This window comes from Hoplias malabaricus, chromosome 13 (assembly GCF_029633855.1).
Source record: "Hoplias malabaricus isolate fHopMal1 chromosome 13, fHopMal1.hap1, whole genome shotgun sequence".
NCBI lineage: Eukaryota > Metazoa > Chordata > Actinopteri > Characiformes > Erythrinidae > Hoplias > Hoplias malabaricus.
Genome location: NC_089812.1, coordinates 29592985 through 29609000, shown reverse-complemented (window position 1 = coordinate 29609000; position 16016 = coordinate 29592985). Strand labels below are relative to the sequence as shown.

Below are 16016 nucleotides of genomic sequence, written 5' to 3'. Positions count from 1 at the left end.
AGTGCTTACAGTATGTTATTTACGTACAGTACGTACATATGTTCCGACTTACACCAGAAATCGGTGTACGACGCGACGTAGGAATGGATCAACGTCGTAAGTTGAGGACCCCCTGTGTATGTGTGTGTATATATGCACAGCTCCACTGTTTAGGGTGAGATGATCTAGTAAATTATTTTAATGGTTTGCAGCAAATAGAAAAATCTATTCATAAATCATCCAATTAAAACTATTTAAACAGCATAAATACTAACTATATTGACAACATACAATACAAAGAAACTGAGAGTTTGAAATTTTATTTATTTTTTGTACATTTTCTTTTTTTTTTCTTTTTTTAATTGTTTTTTTTTATTATTTAATTAGGGGGTAAAGGAGGAAAACCTATCTTTATAAAATGTCTCACTCTGCATGAGCTTTCTTCATTGGTTCACATTCATTCTCTAATTCTCATTCGTTCACTCATTCCCTGTTTTAGACACACTCTGTGCCCCCGTCCATTCCACTTAAACGAAAACCTTAATTCCTTTAAACAGATAAAACAAATCTCAGTTTCTGGAGAAGTTGCATGTGTGACTATTTGACTGTTCATGTAAATTCACTCCGGGATCAGCAAGAGGACCTCACTTCACACATCAGGCCACTCTCTCAATCAGTGGTCACTCAGTTTCCAGGTGGGGGGAAGGATAGTTGCTGGGAAGGGTGGGCCTGTACCTGTACAGCTGAGATAAAATAAAAAAATGAAACAATTGTATTAAGTATTTGTCAATCTTGCAACATTCTACAAAAATCCCTTCAAGCTTTTTGAATAGCAGAACCTAGTAGGGGTGTAAAGTTACTGCATAAGTGACAGGTATGGAAACCCTGATAGTTAAAATGGAGGGGGGGGGTAAAAATAAAATCATCAAAATGCATTCCTGAGACTTCTTTTTTTTTTTTTTTTAAATAGTTGAACATGTAGAGAAAACATTTGAGGAGGGGGAATATTGTATGATTGATGCTTGTAACAAGTAAGCCAGAAGTTGAAAATGTACAATAAGAATATTTGGCTAACATTTAGCATGTTACACCAGTTGTTGAACAGCAGGGGGCAGCAGATTTTTTTTTTGTCTTAACCTTCCAGGCATCAGGAGAACAGGGAAAAAATTCAGAGGAACTAAGCGTAAAGAATTAGCATGTTGTAACAGCTTTGACTAGCAGGGTTCAGCCTTTTTCTGTCTTACCCTTCCAGGCCTCATGAGAACAGGGGACATTTTTCCCCCCAAAAAAGTGCTGCAGTGTCAGTATATTGATAAAGCAAACTAATTCCTCAATGTTTTTTTCCCTGTTCCCCGATGCATGGAACAGTAACACATGCAAACACCCAAAAAACTGGTTACAACTGATTTAACATGTTAAGTATTACCCATCTGGCTCACCTTACTAGCAGTAAAAATATATCTGACAAATAAAAAAATGTCATGTTTTTAGATGGCAAAAATGGTAGAAGTGGTACTAGAATTTGATTAAGTGTATTATACATGCGGGATAAAAACTATATAAAAATAAGTGTCAGGAACATACTTTCAACGGTCAATAAAATCATAGTGAAGCCTCACCATGTGGGTTCCCAATATATGCGTAGTGCTGGTGGGCTCCCTGCTGTGGTGGTGGGGGTCCATGGCCGGGGTGCTGGGGACCAGGCCCAGAACCAGGACCCTGCTGAGGGGGGGGATGAGGGGCATGAAGCAGCATCACTGGTGTATGGCCATGACCTCCAGAATGGTGAGGTCCCGACAGAGCTCCTGAAACATGAGCCTTAAAAAGAAAAGAAAGACACAGAAAACAAACAAAAAAAAAATTAAAGATCAGTCAAAGGCTTGATGTAATAATGAATAAATGTGTCACAAATGGTCTGTTCAAAAACCTACTGAGCTTCCTATGTAAGCAATAACTATGTAGGCAGCTGTTTGTTTAAGTAGGCAGCTTTATAAGAAACGTATATCCTAATAAGGCAGATGTGTCATGGCTTGTCTTTGCACATTTCACATAACCAGTGTTTACTTACCTCGGCTGATAGCCTTGCCTCATGTTTCAGCGTAATGGATTCATATCTTCCTTTTATATCGCGGTTTAAATTATTTTGGCTCCGAAAGAAGAGCAAGATAGGCAGGAGTTGTGCTTGCGTATCATGCAATTGCTTTAGCGACTGAGGAATGGTTCGGTGTTGCCTTAAAATTCAGCCAGATTAAGGTATCTCAATAGGCAGCATATTTAATGTATCTAATAATTTGGGCAGCCTATGTGACAGGAGCGCGCACACTGACATAAAATGCTCTCTATGTAGACAAGACTAGATTTTGAGACAGACCCCCCCAGGGTCTCTCAATTAAACGCTTTGTGAGAGTGCTGAGTAACTTCTGAATGACTGTAACATCAACTGAGTGAATCTGAGTGGCATGATAAAATGAAGTGTCTTCTTGTGCCCACTGTCTAACTCTGTGGGAGTCAGAATTAACATATTTATTCTCACATCCTCCTCTGCTGGCATATTTGCCCTGCAGTTCAACCTTTCATATATTAGTGTCCCAGTTTCAGCTCTGTGTTTGTGGGGGTCTGTGTATGTATGTATATATATATATATATATATATATAAAAAACACACACACACACACACATACAGGGTGGGCCATTTATATGGATACACCTTAATAAAATGGGAATGGTTGGTGATATTAACTTCCTGTTTGTGGCACATTAGTATATGGGAGGGGGGAAAATTTTCAAGATGGGTGGTGACCATGGTGGCCATTTTGAAGTCACCCATTTTGGATCCAACTTTTGCTTTTTCAATGGGAAGAGGGTCATGTGACACATCAAACTTATTGGGAATTTCACAAGAAAAACAATGGTGTGCTTGGTAACCTTATTCTTTCATGAGTTATTTACAAGTTTCTGACCACTTATAAAATGTGTTCAAAATGCTGCCCATTGTGTTGGATTGTCAATGCAACCCTCTTCTCCCACTCTTCACACACTGATAGCAACACCGCAGGAGAAATGCTAGCACAGGCTTCCAGTATCCGTAGTTTCAGGTGCTGCACATCTCATATCTTCACAGCATAGACTATTGCCTTCAGATGACCCCAAAGATAAAAGTCTAAGGGGGTCAGATCAAGAGACCTTGTGAAAAGTGGGAGAAGAGGGTTGCATTGACAATCCAACACAATGGCAGCACTTTGAAACATTTTATAAGTGGTCAGAAACTTGTAAATAACTCATGAAAGAATAATGCTACGTTAAAACCAAGCACACCAGTTTTTCTTGTGAAATTCCCAATAAGTTTGATGTGTCACATGACCCTCTTCCCATAGAAAAAACAAAAGTTGGATACAAAATGGCCGACTTCAAAATGGCTGCCAGGCCAAGATGGTCACCACCCATCTTGAAAAATTTCCCCCCTCCCATATACTAATGTTCCACAAACAGGAAGTTAATGTCACCAACCATTCCCATTTTATTAAGGTGTATCCATATAAATGTCCCACCGTTTATATGTATACAACTGTTAAAATTAAAATCACTATTTACATTTCTTGTTTTATAAATTTTTATTTGTTAAATTCAACCAATACATGGAAATTGGGTAATAAAAGTGTAGCCAATTTGATATTTAAATTTAGTTGCTATAAATATTATAATAACTTTGAAAATGAACTAAATCTGTCATTAAAAACAGGGCTGCCCAGTCCACTGAGTACAACTATGTTTAAAAATGCAGTGAAGGGGGGAGGGGAAGAAAACCAAAAAAAAAAAAAAAAACACCACAATTCATAGGAATTATTTGATTCAGATGAGTTTGCATGTACAAGGATACAGAGTGAATGTATAGTGAATGTGAATAGTGCAGTACCTGTGCAAGCTGGCTGATGGAGGTGTAAGGGTGGGGTAGTGGTTGAGGGCCTGTCAGGCTGTAGCCCTGTAGAGAATAGGAGGCCTGTGGTGAACTGTGGCCTGGAGGCATGTTTGGGGGAGTTGGAGCTGACAATGGACTTGAATGGTAAAGAGTCTGAGGCTGTGGACCTGACTGACCAGACTACAAGAAAAAAAGCAAGAGAAAACACAATAAATTCAATCTGCAAATAATATGAATACAGTTGTCTTCACTGGATTAATAGGAGTCATACTTTCATGATATTACGAGAACAGGACTAGGACATATCCATGTATAATTCATATTATATATCTGATTTATCAGGATATCCTTAATAAGAACAGCAACAACCCAACAATCTAAACAAATAGTTGTACCATATGTTCTGAGTTGTGAGTTAACAAGTAGCTCTACCTGTCCTGGGCTGGGAGCAGGGTGCTGTGGTGGGGGCTGGTTGCCTGTGGGGGTGCTGGAGGGCTGTGGAGGATGCAAGGAGCCTGAGTGATGGGAGAATGACTGGGGAGCTGAAAGTGAAAGATTAAAATATTACATTAGCAATTTTGCTAATACATGGACTATAAAAGTGTTATTTTCGTCTTAAGAGTTGAAAATACTTAAACTAATGCATACATGTTCTTGATTGTTCATAAAACAGTACATGTACTGAAGTGGTTAATCAGAAGGATGTTTGCATATATACATACCATACATGCCTTGCTGGGCCCCTGGAGGTCCCTCTGTCTGCCCAGGATACTGAGGGCCAGGAGGACCCAATGCCTGGGGGTGACCCCCAGAACTCAGCATCCTCGCACCACCCTGCAGCATGGAGTACACCGGCTAGCAGAGAGCAAAAGATGTGTCATCAGATTTATGAAGAGTCAGGGTAACAAGATCATCAGAATATATCAGTTATATGACAAGTCAGTGATACAGCTTACGAATAATCATAAAGTAGAGATGTAGGATATACTGTGCTGTGAAAAAGTATTTGCCCCGCTAAACCCAGTAAATTTTTGTGCTAGCTTGGGAGTAACGACTGCAATCAAAGAAAGTCAATATAAGTCATTCCGGTCCTGCAGATGCAAAGAAGCCCCAGGAGTGATTGTGGTCACTAGTGACATGCGCCTTGCAACTCTCCCATGGATGTCATTTTTGCCCTCTGTCTTTCTTACACTGAAATTGTGTCCACTGATCTTAACTGAAGAATGTGAGATCTGCAGTTATTTAGATGTTAGTCGGGCTTCTTGGGTGATCTCCTAGAAGAGTTGACTCTGGGAAAAGATTTTGGGTGGATGGCCACTTCTTGGACGGTTCCTTTCTGTTCCAAGTTTTCTCCGTTTGTGGATAATGGGTCACACATCCACATGGGTGGATAATGGGTTTGTGGATAAAGGTTCCCTGGAGTCCCAGGGCCTTAGCAGTATCTTTGTAACACTTTCCAGATTGGTATACATTATACTGCCAAAAGTATTCACTCACCCACCAATTCATTGAATTCAAGTGTTCCAATCACTTCAATGGCCACAGATGAATAAAACCAAGCACCTAGGCAAGCTACTAACATTTGTGAAAGAATGGGTTGCTCTTAGGAGCTCAGGGAAGGATGCCACCTGCGCAAGTCCATTCATGAAATTTCCTCGCTGCTAAATATTCCACAGTCAACTGTCAGTGGTATTATAACAAAATGGAAATGAATGGGAATGACAGCAACTCATGTCAGATCATGGTCAGTGGATGCTGTGCACAGAGGTTTCCAACATTCTGCTGTCAATCTCTCCAGATCTCCAAACTTCAAGTGGCCTTCAGATGAGCTCAAGAACACTTTGTAGGGAGCTTCATGGTGTGGGTTTCCTTCCCTTGGCAGCTGCTTCCTTACACCACCAAGCATATTGCAAAGTGTCAGATACAGTGGTGTAAAACCAAAGCCAATAGACTCTAGAGTCCAGCGGAGATGTGTTCTCTACTGTGGTGAATTAAACTTCTTTGTCTGGCAGTTTGGGGTCGTTTAGTGTGTTATCCCCAGTCATGCAGTGTGTGTGACATTTCTCCAGTCTCCGTAAAAATTGACAAAAACAGTTGTGTACTGTGACCAGTCTGTTGATAATCTGCCCCAACCTTAAATTCTAGCAGTGCGTATGCGCGTCAGTATCTGCTTCATGGGGTGTGTCCCAAAAAGTTCCATGTGTACTACATGTAGGGAATAGGGAGTAATGGGCCATTTCCAACACACCTATAGTATCGGTGCTCTCTGTAGCCGATACGTTACTATGTTTAAGTGCCAGTTTCGGTGTAGATACCAATACAGTATCAGTATCCGTGCAACACTATTATTTAATATTTTTTATTCAAAAACATTTTCATTAATCATGACTAGCGCCATTGAGCCCTACAGTGAAATAAGTTTGGTAAATGGTAGATTTCCAAAATTTTATAATACAATGGCTGGCTGGTGTATAGCTGTGATAAATAACCTAAATTTGAAGAAACTGGGAAAGAGACAAAAACATTTTCAAAGCACTGTAAGCTTTAAGATATCCAAATACCTGTCCAGGGTAGTGAGGCATTGCAGGGATGACCTGGCTGTACTGCAAGTAAGACTGGGGGTAAGGGGAAGCCACCAAAGGAGGACCTGCTGCAGAAGCTGCTGCCTGGATCATAGGGGGCGCCGAAGAACTGTGATCTGGACGAGAGTTTACAACTGAGCCTGGGAAAGAAAAGGATCCAATCCGTTTTGTATATGTATTCTTACATAAACGTGAACAGTCTTGGTAAGTGTAAAACACAAAATAGTGTGTACTTTTTTAAATTTACCTTTGGTAAAAGTCCTACCTCCTTGTAAATAATAATTCTAATAAAGACTTGAGGACAAACTCTGCTTTTTAATTCCATCTTTAAGTCAAAAGTATGAAACAAACCAGAGTAAGGCCCATTTAAAAAGTATAATTATCCTATTAATAGGATTTTAAGATGATAAACAAAATATATCATTGCTTGTATTTTCTATGCCAATGAGCATAAATATGAAGCCCAATTATATAACAACAACAATAATGATCAAAATATTAAAAAGCACTGCCTAGTATTTGTTACCAAACACTGATGGGTAATTTGTTAAGCCCATATTGTATATGTTGTAGTGCATCAGCACTGCATGTGTAAAGGTGTTTACCTTTAGCTCTGGCGTATTTGCCCTGGCTGACTGTTGGCACAGCATACTGGTACATTTGAGGGGCCTGGCAGAAACAGACTGATCACTTAGAGCAAGCCAGAATTTACATAAATCTAACTGAGATAGGGATAGGGTCTGTATATATAAACACATATATGTAATTTAAATAAGGATGCAGTTATAATATCATTGACAGAAACATCTAATGAAACCAGAGGCAACATGTTTATATACCTGTACAGAGTGGCCCTGCAACGGTATGGGTGACATGTAGCTCAAATACTGGTGGCTGTAGATAGCTCCCTGTCCTGCAGGAGGCTGGAGCACCACGGAGGGACTTGGAGGCGTGGGCCGAGGAGGCGTAGGTGTCGCAGAGGGCTTCACCTAAACACAAAACACAACAGAAGCTGGTGACATTCATAAACCGTAGTACAAGAATTTAGGAAAACACAACATTTAATAAAGTAATTGTGTGCTCAATACATGTTACTACGTCTGCAGAAACTAGTCTGAAATAAGGCTTTACCAAGTTTACTCACCATAGGGAGAGGGGCCTTGTTGGGATTGAACTCTTTGGCATTGGGGTTTAGTGTAGATTTCTTTACTTGACTGACAGAGACAAAACAAGGTTCAGAAGTGGCAACAAAATACTTAATAAAAAATAAAAAATACACACAAAATTCTTTTATGCATTTTTGTGGTATAACTTTGTTTCAGGGACAGAGCCCAAGGTAGTTCTAAAAGAGCTTTAATTAGGCCTCATTTGTATCAAGCCCAAATACAGAACTTTTTCTATGTAAGTCTTTGAAACATGACATGTAAAATCATGTGTAACCAACTGCACATAGTGCTGCTAGTTAAAAGATATAATAATAATCTCAGCATGGTTCATACTCACTCAGTCACACCCTCCACTCTCTCTGGAGCCTCTGATCTGCCATCCTCTCTACCAGGGGTCCTCGCAGGCTGGGGTGATACTGCTATTTGCCTGTCTACAACAGAAGACTGTGTAGTACTGCCAGGTGTGGCAGTGGGTGTGGCAGAAGGCGTTATCTGGGGCGGGGTAGATGGAGTGATGCCCTCTGCACTTGTTTCTCTTCCCATCTCAGCTGACAGAAGCTCCTGAGTAGGTGAGATTTTTTGGGGGTCTGTGGAGGGGATGGGTTCCGTTTGTGTGCTGTGAACAGGGCTGGGTTGAGTGGGGTCACCGGGTGTGGATGAAGTACTTGGGCTGGATGGGGAGGAGCTGGGCTGAAGCTGAGAGAAAAAAGAAAGAGCAAAATGCAACTTTTTTTCACTATTAAAAATCAAGTAATCTGATCAGAAGGTTTTGAATAGACTTAGGGTATTTTTATACTTGTCAGATTTGGTTTGAATAAAACTGCAGTTTCTCTCAGTGTGGTTCATTAGAGAAAGTGTGAACACTTCTATTTAGACTCAAACCAGCTCACCTAAACCACCTGAGCAGATTGGTCACCATGGCAAATTTATTGTAAAGGTACATTTTAATGTATTATTGCCTAATTTTAATGAAAAAAGAAAACCAATATTATCCAGGGTCAAATAGGAAATGACCACAGTGACACTCACCCTGAACTCTTTCCCAAACTTCCGAAGTTCCTCTATCTGTGATCTGTGCTGAACTGAAGCAACTGTGAACCAAAGACACCACGAAACTCAGTATTTCTTTCAGGTGGAACTAGACTACTTTATTTCAATGTAACGACAATTTAATAGTCAGAAGTACAAGCTTTGAATGAACTACCTTTGCTGCTCTTGCCATCCTGAGGACTGGCAGAGCTCTCTGTCCTCTCCTTGGACAAGATCTCATTCACTAAGACACCGATACAGAGAGAGAAATATGGAAAAGGAGTCAAAAGATCAGAAACAACAGGCAGAAACAGTAGTTTAAGCAATCAGAAAAAAATGGGTCTCAATGGGTCTGAAAATAATGCTGCTCACCATCTACAGGGAAGAGCGGGGTGGGGCCAGAGGGCTTTGGGGTCGCCATGCTAACTATAGACGTGTCCAGAGGTGGGTCCTGGGTGGGTGCATCAGGTTTGGGGGAATGTGAGACTTTAGAGAGAAGAAAATAACATTAAAATTTTGACAACGTTGACAGCTTTGTTAGTTAATGTAATCAAATGAGTGTATAATTCTTTATATTCATTTGTCTTCACCTGTAGGTGAGGAGTGGGAGTTGGATGTGCGTAAGCTTCTGGTTTGTGTAGGTCTCTGAGACTTGGGTGACGTTCTGGATGACACTGTTTTACAAAAGTAAAATATCTCACCATGACAAGTTTATACAATCCTTTTTAGAATCAAATACCACTCACAAATTTGGAATGACCATTCATTATGATAAAGTCTTCCTGTGGACTAGCATGGCTAAGGAAGTTCATTATTTTCAATGACATACATGTGAAATTCTTGTACTGGCTATATGAAAGATTAGCCAACCCTAATATAATATTACATAGCTCTGATGTGACGCTAGCAGGTACACCTTTTTGTTTTGAATAATTCACAATATGAACATTTGCGCACTGTAAATGACAAAAATACAAAAAGCTGTTTAGCACTGAGCAGGAACATAAACACATCCAATAAGAAAATACAAATATCTTTTTGTAAACACACTAAATTAAAAAAGTGCAAGATAACACTTTTGTTCCCAAAATACAAGATACCAAAATATACAAGTTAATTTCTAAATTTAATTCTTACTCTAATTCAAATAAATGTGACTAACAATAAATACGATCCCAAACATTTGGGCAGTCATATATTACACACAAATCACAAACCTTACCTCCATTTATAGGTCGAGCGGAGTCTGATAGAGACTGTGGGTGTGAGAGTGAGTGGGGGAGTGTGTGAGGGGCAGGGGGGCTGGCATGGCCCTGCTCTGAGGGGCGAGGCTGAGCAGGTGGACTACACTGAGATTGATGAGGAGAATATCCTCCTCTGATGGACAGTGGACTGTTCCTGTCAGAAGGTGGGGTAGGCTGACCGCTGCCAGAGGGAAGAGGTGGCCTGGGAGAGGAGCTTGAGGGACCAGGCCTATTTGTTCGATTAGGAAGCGTGGAGGAGGCCCCGCCCCTTTCTCTCTCACCTCTAGCACCTATTTCTCTCTCTCTTGCTCTCTGGGGTAAGGGAATGTACTTTCCCTCCCTAACAGAAACCAACAGTGAAGGAGAAAGTTCAAAAGAGTCAATCACCATTACTCACAAAGTTGACAGCACATAAATAGAGGTGTCATGATACATTTAGCCCATTATGTATAAGTAGGTTGATTAATATTATATAAATATTTTAAATAAAATGTAAAAAACAAACAATAATTGTACGTATTGTGTTTTATGGCTACGCTAACACAATATGCACTCAGAAGTCTTTGAAAATAACGGGTAAGTTAAGGAAGTGATATTAGAAGACTAACCTGTTCCCAGAACTGGAGAACCCAGGGCTGTCTCTGCCCCTCTCTCTCTCCGCTCCATCCCGCAAGACTGCACTGTATTTGTCCTCTTCTGTCCTTCCTTCATCATTTTCCAGCGCCGCCCTGTGGCGGTACTGAGAGCTGGCCTCAATTTCACTGGCCAAACGTGCAGCTCGTGCCTCTCGTTGTCGAAACCCCTCTGTGCTACCACGTTCTAGGGGAACACTGTGATAGTGACAAAGATAATATAAAGAGACAGATTCAATTATTACCAAGCATAAAGAAACAACATTTTTTTAAAAAGCTAAAAAAGACCAAAAGATACACTCTGGCCCTTTGCTCCTGATCTCCTAAATAAAACCTCAAACAAAACCAATTTAGAATAAACTGTTATCTGAATCTGAAACATGTTCTTACAAGCATAACAGAATGGGAAACAATGACTGTACTTTTCTGCCGTATGCAAGTCATGTGTGTATGTTTGTCTGTCTGTCTGAGTGAGGGCATAAAGTAAAAGACTTACGTATACATAGAGAGGCTGGAATCATAGGTGGACTTCACACCATATGTTTCTTCATTGAAGCGGAACATTTCACTGGCATCCCAACCATTAGACTAACAAATAAAAATAAAAAAAAAGTTAAACTCTTCATCATAGATCTTTAAAAGCTCCTAAATGCACTCAAGAAATGTTAGACTAAGAGTCCACTACATCACTTTGTGACTACACATTTGCAATGTCTCCACTGCAAATTTGATTTACACATGACATTTAAATACACATTTTATAGCAGAGAGCTACTGGTTCTGTTGTGCAACAGCCTATATCTCTTTACCCATCGACATCACAACACTGTTCAGTTTCCTTTTGTCTGAAAGTAATCATTGTCACAAAGTCAGAGCAGCCAACACCAAAGTACTTATAAAATCACATACTGAAAAGGAGGCTAATTAAGAAATATAATTTTCAATTCTCACAGTCATTTCACAGTTATAAGCATGCGATTAAACTATGTTAGTAAATTTGGTTTTATTAGTGAGAGACTGAAATGAAAATTCTTGGCTGAAATCTAATACAGAACTCTGACCCACTGTGACGGAAAGCAAAAAATTAAAACAAAGTCAATGCACAGGTTGTTTTGTCTGTGTTGCAATCTTATCTTTTCATTTATAAAATAAATGTTGTGTATGTTCTAATGCATTTGAGAACACAAAATTGAAAAAACATTGATTTTGGGGAAAAAAAAAAAAAAAAAAAAAAAAAAAAAAAAAAAAAAAAAAAAAAACATATTTCACTCCATGCTAGAGTATTGGTATTGACACATTTTTGACTAAAAGACTTGCTTGCACTACTTAAACTAGTCAATAAAGATTGACACAGGCAAGAAATGAAACACGTTATCCTATATTTCTGTTTGTTGTGATAATAATGGATTGGAAATTAATTGAAATATGTTATGTATATATTGACATTGGTTGCAGGCCTTTTTAAATGTGATTTTCTTTCCCAATTTTTTCATCATTTCTAATCTTACAGATAAATCTGCAAAGTGTAATGCAAAAAATCACTCATATTTTGGTGATCATGTCTGATAGTGCATGAGATATTAAAACTCACTGTGTCTGCCTCTAGATCATAGTTTTCTCCATTGCTATCTCCGCCATCCCACCTCTGAAGAACCTTCTCTCTGTGGTCTCCATTTACTCTGGTTGAGACTATTGCTCCATCTGTAAAGGTATCTACACACACACACAGGCAGACACATACAATCATTCACATTTTGTAAACCTCAAAGAGATTCATATTTTATAAGTTATTAAGGACACCACTCCAGAACTTTTTAACTTAAAAACCACACACACAAATAAACATACCTCGCATAGCAAAGTTCAGGTCCACATCTCTGCAGGTCATGGTAATCAGGTCACTGGGGCTAAAAATCATGGTGTCTGTGATCTCTTCTTTCCTAGGATGTGTGGACATACCACCTCCACAGCGGTCAACCTCTTCTGGCCTTACTTTATGTACAGCATCCACTGCCAGCTCACACTGCACAAAAAAAAACACACACAACATAAGATCATTTCATGTGACTTTGAAACATTTGTCCAAACTCTTCAGACATCTGCATTTGGTTGGTGTTTTTTTTTTTGCCAGTTACCACTTGATCCCAATATAATACAACATGATTAAGACACATGTAATGCATCTAAAAAAAATAGCTTACTCTTGAGCTCAAAGTCTTAAATATTCCCTCATAGACAGTTCCATTCTTTACACGCACATCACACCTGGAGCCCTGGAGATACAAAAGTGAGAGAGGATAAAAACAAAGAGTTAACAGCCATTACATGCTTTTGAACAAGCAGTATTTGGGACAAGTGACACAATAGATTAGGTGTACTGTGAACCTCTTTAGATTCTGCATCTTGGTATTGATTTGTCTTTTTTCTATAAAAGGCCTGAAGACCAAAAAGAAACTCACCACCACAGCTGTGAGAAAATGTAGCATCCGGGAGTTATTGTAGACCCCCTCAAATACCTTAAAACAACAACATGAAACATACCATATAAAATTAACCAATAATAAAATTAAATCATGACATGCAAAATGTATAAGCAGGTAGAACACGCCTGTGCTCTAGTACATAGGAGAGCAAAAAATAAATAAATACACCAGTAATAAAACACATGGCAAACAGAAAAAGATTTAATGTGTAATAACAGAATGTTAGTGTTATATTACGTACAGGGGGTGATTGTGAAGGAGGCTTCACAGAGTTTCTGTTCCTGAAAATGATAAGAGTCAAAAATCAAATGGTCATAATAAATCATTTGTGCTATGCAAGAGAAACAATCTATGTACTTCCTCTAGGTGGGTGATGCAGATATCTACATTATTTAATGAACATATCTGCCAATGCCAATACATAAGCATTTATAAACATAATGGTATAGAATTTACATTACAGGAATTTGTACAAATGCAGAAAAACATGTACGTGGACAGATCAGCATCACTTTAAATATTTAAGTTTTTTAAACTGGGTGGAAATACCAGCAAAATCTATATAGCTGTTTGAGGCTGCTGCTTGTTTTATGCTAATATTTATCTATGGACACCAAAATGATCTCGACATCTTTGTGTATCATTGGCCATATCCCAGTTGACAGAGGTGAGAAATAAAAAATGTTTAGTCAATCAGGTTGAAGGGAATCTTTTTTTTTAAATATTGAACTATATCGATAGCTGCTGAACACGTGATTGTCGATACTGTTTCTTGTGCCTTACTGTTACAGCGCAAACACAATAAGCAACACACTAACGGCATCTCGAAGTAGTACAATATAATGTAAAGAGAGCATTTCACACCCTTATCTTTATTTTCAGAATAAACCCTGTGGGTTTTAGAATAACTTATTGTGGAATTTGGCCCATTAACTAGAGAACGGAGCTGAAAACAAAGTAAACAACGAGCCGTCGCCGGATTGCCACGCTGCTCTCTCTAGAAAACCATCAACCGTAGCATGCTAACAATATAAAGTTTACATTGCATTACAAAAATATATAGACGCCCGTTCACTACTCTGAAAATATAAGTATGTACAGTGACAAGTGATATTAATTTCAGCGGTTCCACAAAGCCTCTGAGCTTAGCCTTAGCCAAGATGCGCAAAACGACATCGTAACAATACAAGACAAGCAGATTTAAGTGTGAAACGCAAGATTTTTGGCACCTACTGATCGATCTGAACGCTGAGAATAAACAATTAAATGTATTACTTTTTTGTCGTGTGCATTCTGGCTCTTTTCCCAGTCCCAAATCGATGAAAGTCAGAAGCGAAACGCTATTCTGTATCATATGGTTTACAACAACAACAAAACACTAAGGAGCTCTCGATGCTATCCTCAATGAGGGCGCTTATTGGTCCGTTACAATATCATTCAAACGGTCCCAAGTTTCTATTGGTGCGGGTCATTGAAGTGGGTGGGTCTTTGAGTTCTTCATCACCAAGGTACTTTTCAGGTCGCGCTGAAAATCAATCAACCTTTACAAATAACGTATAGTGATTGAATACTCCTGTAACGTGGATTCTAGGTCCAAGGTTCAAATGCGCCCAAAATCAGCAGCAGTACAATACTCTGTATCCTATGGGCAAGGAAAACAACACCACAACATTACTAATCTCATATTGCGCTCGTTGGTCGGTTCCGGGGTCAATCAAATTTGACTGCGGCCCTATTGAGGCAGAATTTTTGTGAAGGCAGGGGTTTAGGATTTGTTCTACATTTCATTGGTCGTGTTAACGTCAATCAAATACGTTTTCCTCCAACTATCCGCTCGGCTTCACTAATTCAATCGCACACAATTGGTGTTGTACGCGATTTACGTGAAACGCACACGCCCACTTTAACCGGTAGGCCTCATGGTGAAATGACAGTCCCCGGACTGTTGTGTCGAGAGTGTCCGATTTCAGATTACCTCGCCGCGGCAGATCTGTTGGTGCTGTTCATCGGGACTGTGGATGACATGTTGGCCGGTCCAGGAGTGCCGTTAGAGGTCCTGCGACCACTTGGCGGCTGAAAAACAACCAAATGTATTACAAATTACACGTAATTAGGATTTTAAGAGGATGGGAGACCGGATAACCAGCTTACTGAGTAGCTCAGTTAGCTATCAATAGCTAACAAATATCATGTTATTTAGCTAGAGCGATAGTTATTTAAAGAACCATCCGAAGGAAACTTCAGATTCCACTTTAATTGGAGTAGCCTGCTGGAAACTGTCAAAGAAAAATATCTGGCTTCTCGAGCAATTTTTACGTTCCACCTTAAATGACGCACAGTATATTATGGGCTATTTAAGGTGGAAGGAAAAAATCTTTTAATCAAGGATTGTGTTCAGCCTATGAAATTCCATTAACACAGGTCAACAAACATAAAAATAAATACTCACATTCTGGCGGCGGAAAGACATGTCTTGTTTGCTAACTACTGCGGTCAGCAATGCGTATCTCCCCCGGAGTTACTGCTCAGCAGCGAAGGGGCTCTCTCCACTGTGTACTAACGTTAGCACAACCACTGCTAACTCAACCTTGGTATAAAGTGTCAGAAATATCCGGCACTCCTCGACGGTTTTCTTTCCAATAGCCTCGTATCTTCTTTCGTTTCTAATCCGAAAACATGTCACGAGCACTCTCAACAAATGTCTGACAGTATTTCTTATTTAAAAAAGCCGGTACCACGTCTTTAGGATTTTCCTTTAACATAATGGCAGCGGTTTTCAACAACCTCTCTTTTCATTGGCTGTTGGGAGATGGCTTAATGGCGCATTGACGTTTTGCAACCAAGAGTCATGCACGCAGTCACTCTCACCCTCAGAGTTCAAACTAATCCATTGTGTCACCTTTACATACAGTGCTCGGAATGAGGCCTAAATCAAATTATCCCATAAATCTTCAGATTGTAATAGTAGTTTGGAAATTACCCTCA

General features: G+C 39.5%; 1 protein-coding gene across 2 annotated transcripts; it reads right to left on the bottom strand.

Annotated features, from left to right (window-relative positions):
* Positions 1 to 12: 12 nt before the first annotated feature.
* atxn2l (ataxin 2-like) lies at positions 13 to 15881 on the bottom strand. Of its 2 annotated transcripts, XM_066642048.1 has the most exons (24): positions 15481 to 15881; positions 15007 to 15104; positions 13273 to 13312; positions 13008 to 13064; positions 12750 to 12821; positions 12397 to 12571; positions 12140 to 12261; positions 11045 to 11136; positions 10525 to 10746; positions 9895 to 10256; positions 9263 to 9346; positions 9045 to 9158; positions 8848 to 8916; positions 8673 to 8734; positions 7981 to 8339; positions 7622 to 7691; positions 7317 to 7466; positions 7083 to 7146; positions 6457 to 6617; positions 4618 to 4750; positions 4328 to 4437; positions 3893 to 4075; positions 1599 to 1797; positions 13 to 722 (listed from the first exon to the last, which is right to left on the bottom strand). In XM_066642048.1, the coding sequence occupies exons 1-24, from the start codon at positions 15499 to 15501 to the stop codon at positions 664 to 666; spliced, it is 3078 nt and encodes a 1025-aa protein (XP_066498145.1). In that variant the 5' UTR covers positions 15502 to 15881; the 3' UTR covers positions 13 to 663. The 2 variants fall into 2 exon arrangements, with proteins under 2 accessions (XP_066498145.1, XP_066498146.1); XM_066642049.1 differs by lacking the exons at positions 15007 to 15104; positions 15481 to 15881 and adding an exon at positions 14307 to 14418.
* Positions 15882 to 16016: the final 135 nt, after the last annotated feature.

Bases quoted from the DNA above. Each gene is read 5' to 3' on its own strand.
- atxn2l (XM_066642048.1), bottom strand. From the start codon at position 15,501: ATGTCTTTCCGCCGCCAGAAT. The intron at 13,313-15,006 runs GTAATCTGAAAT...TATCATTTTCAG, and splicing joins AACAGATCTGCCGCGGCGAG to GAACAGAAACTCTGTGAAGC. The intron at 12,262-12,396 runs GTATGTTTATTT...GTGTGTGTGTAG, and splicing joins CCTGAACTTTGCTATGCGAG to ATACCTTTACAGATGGAGCA.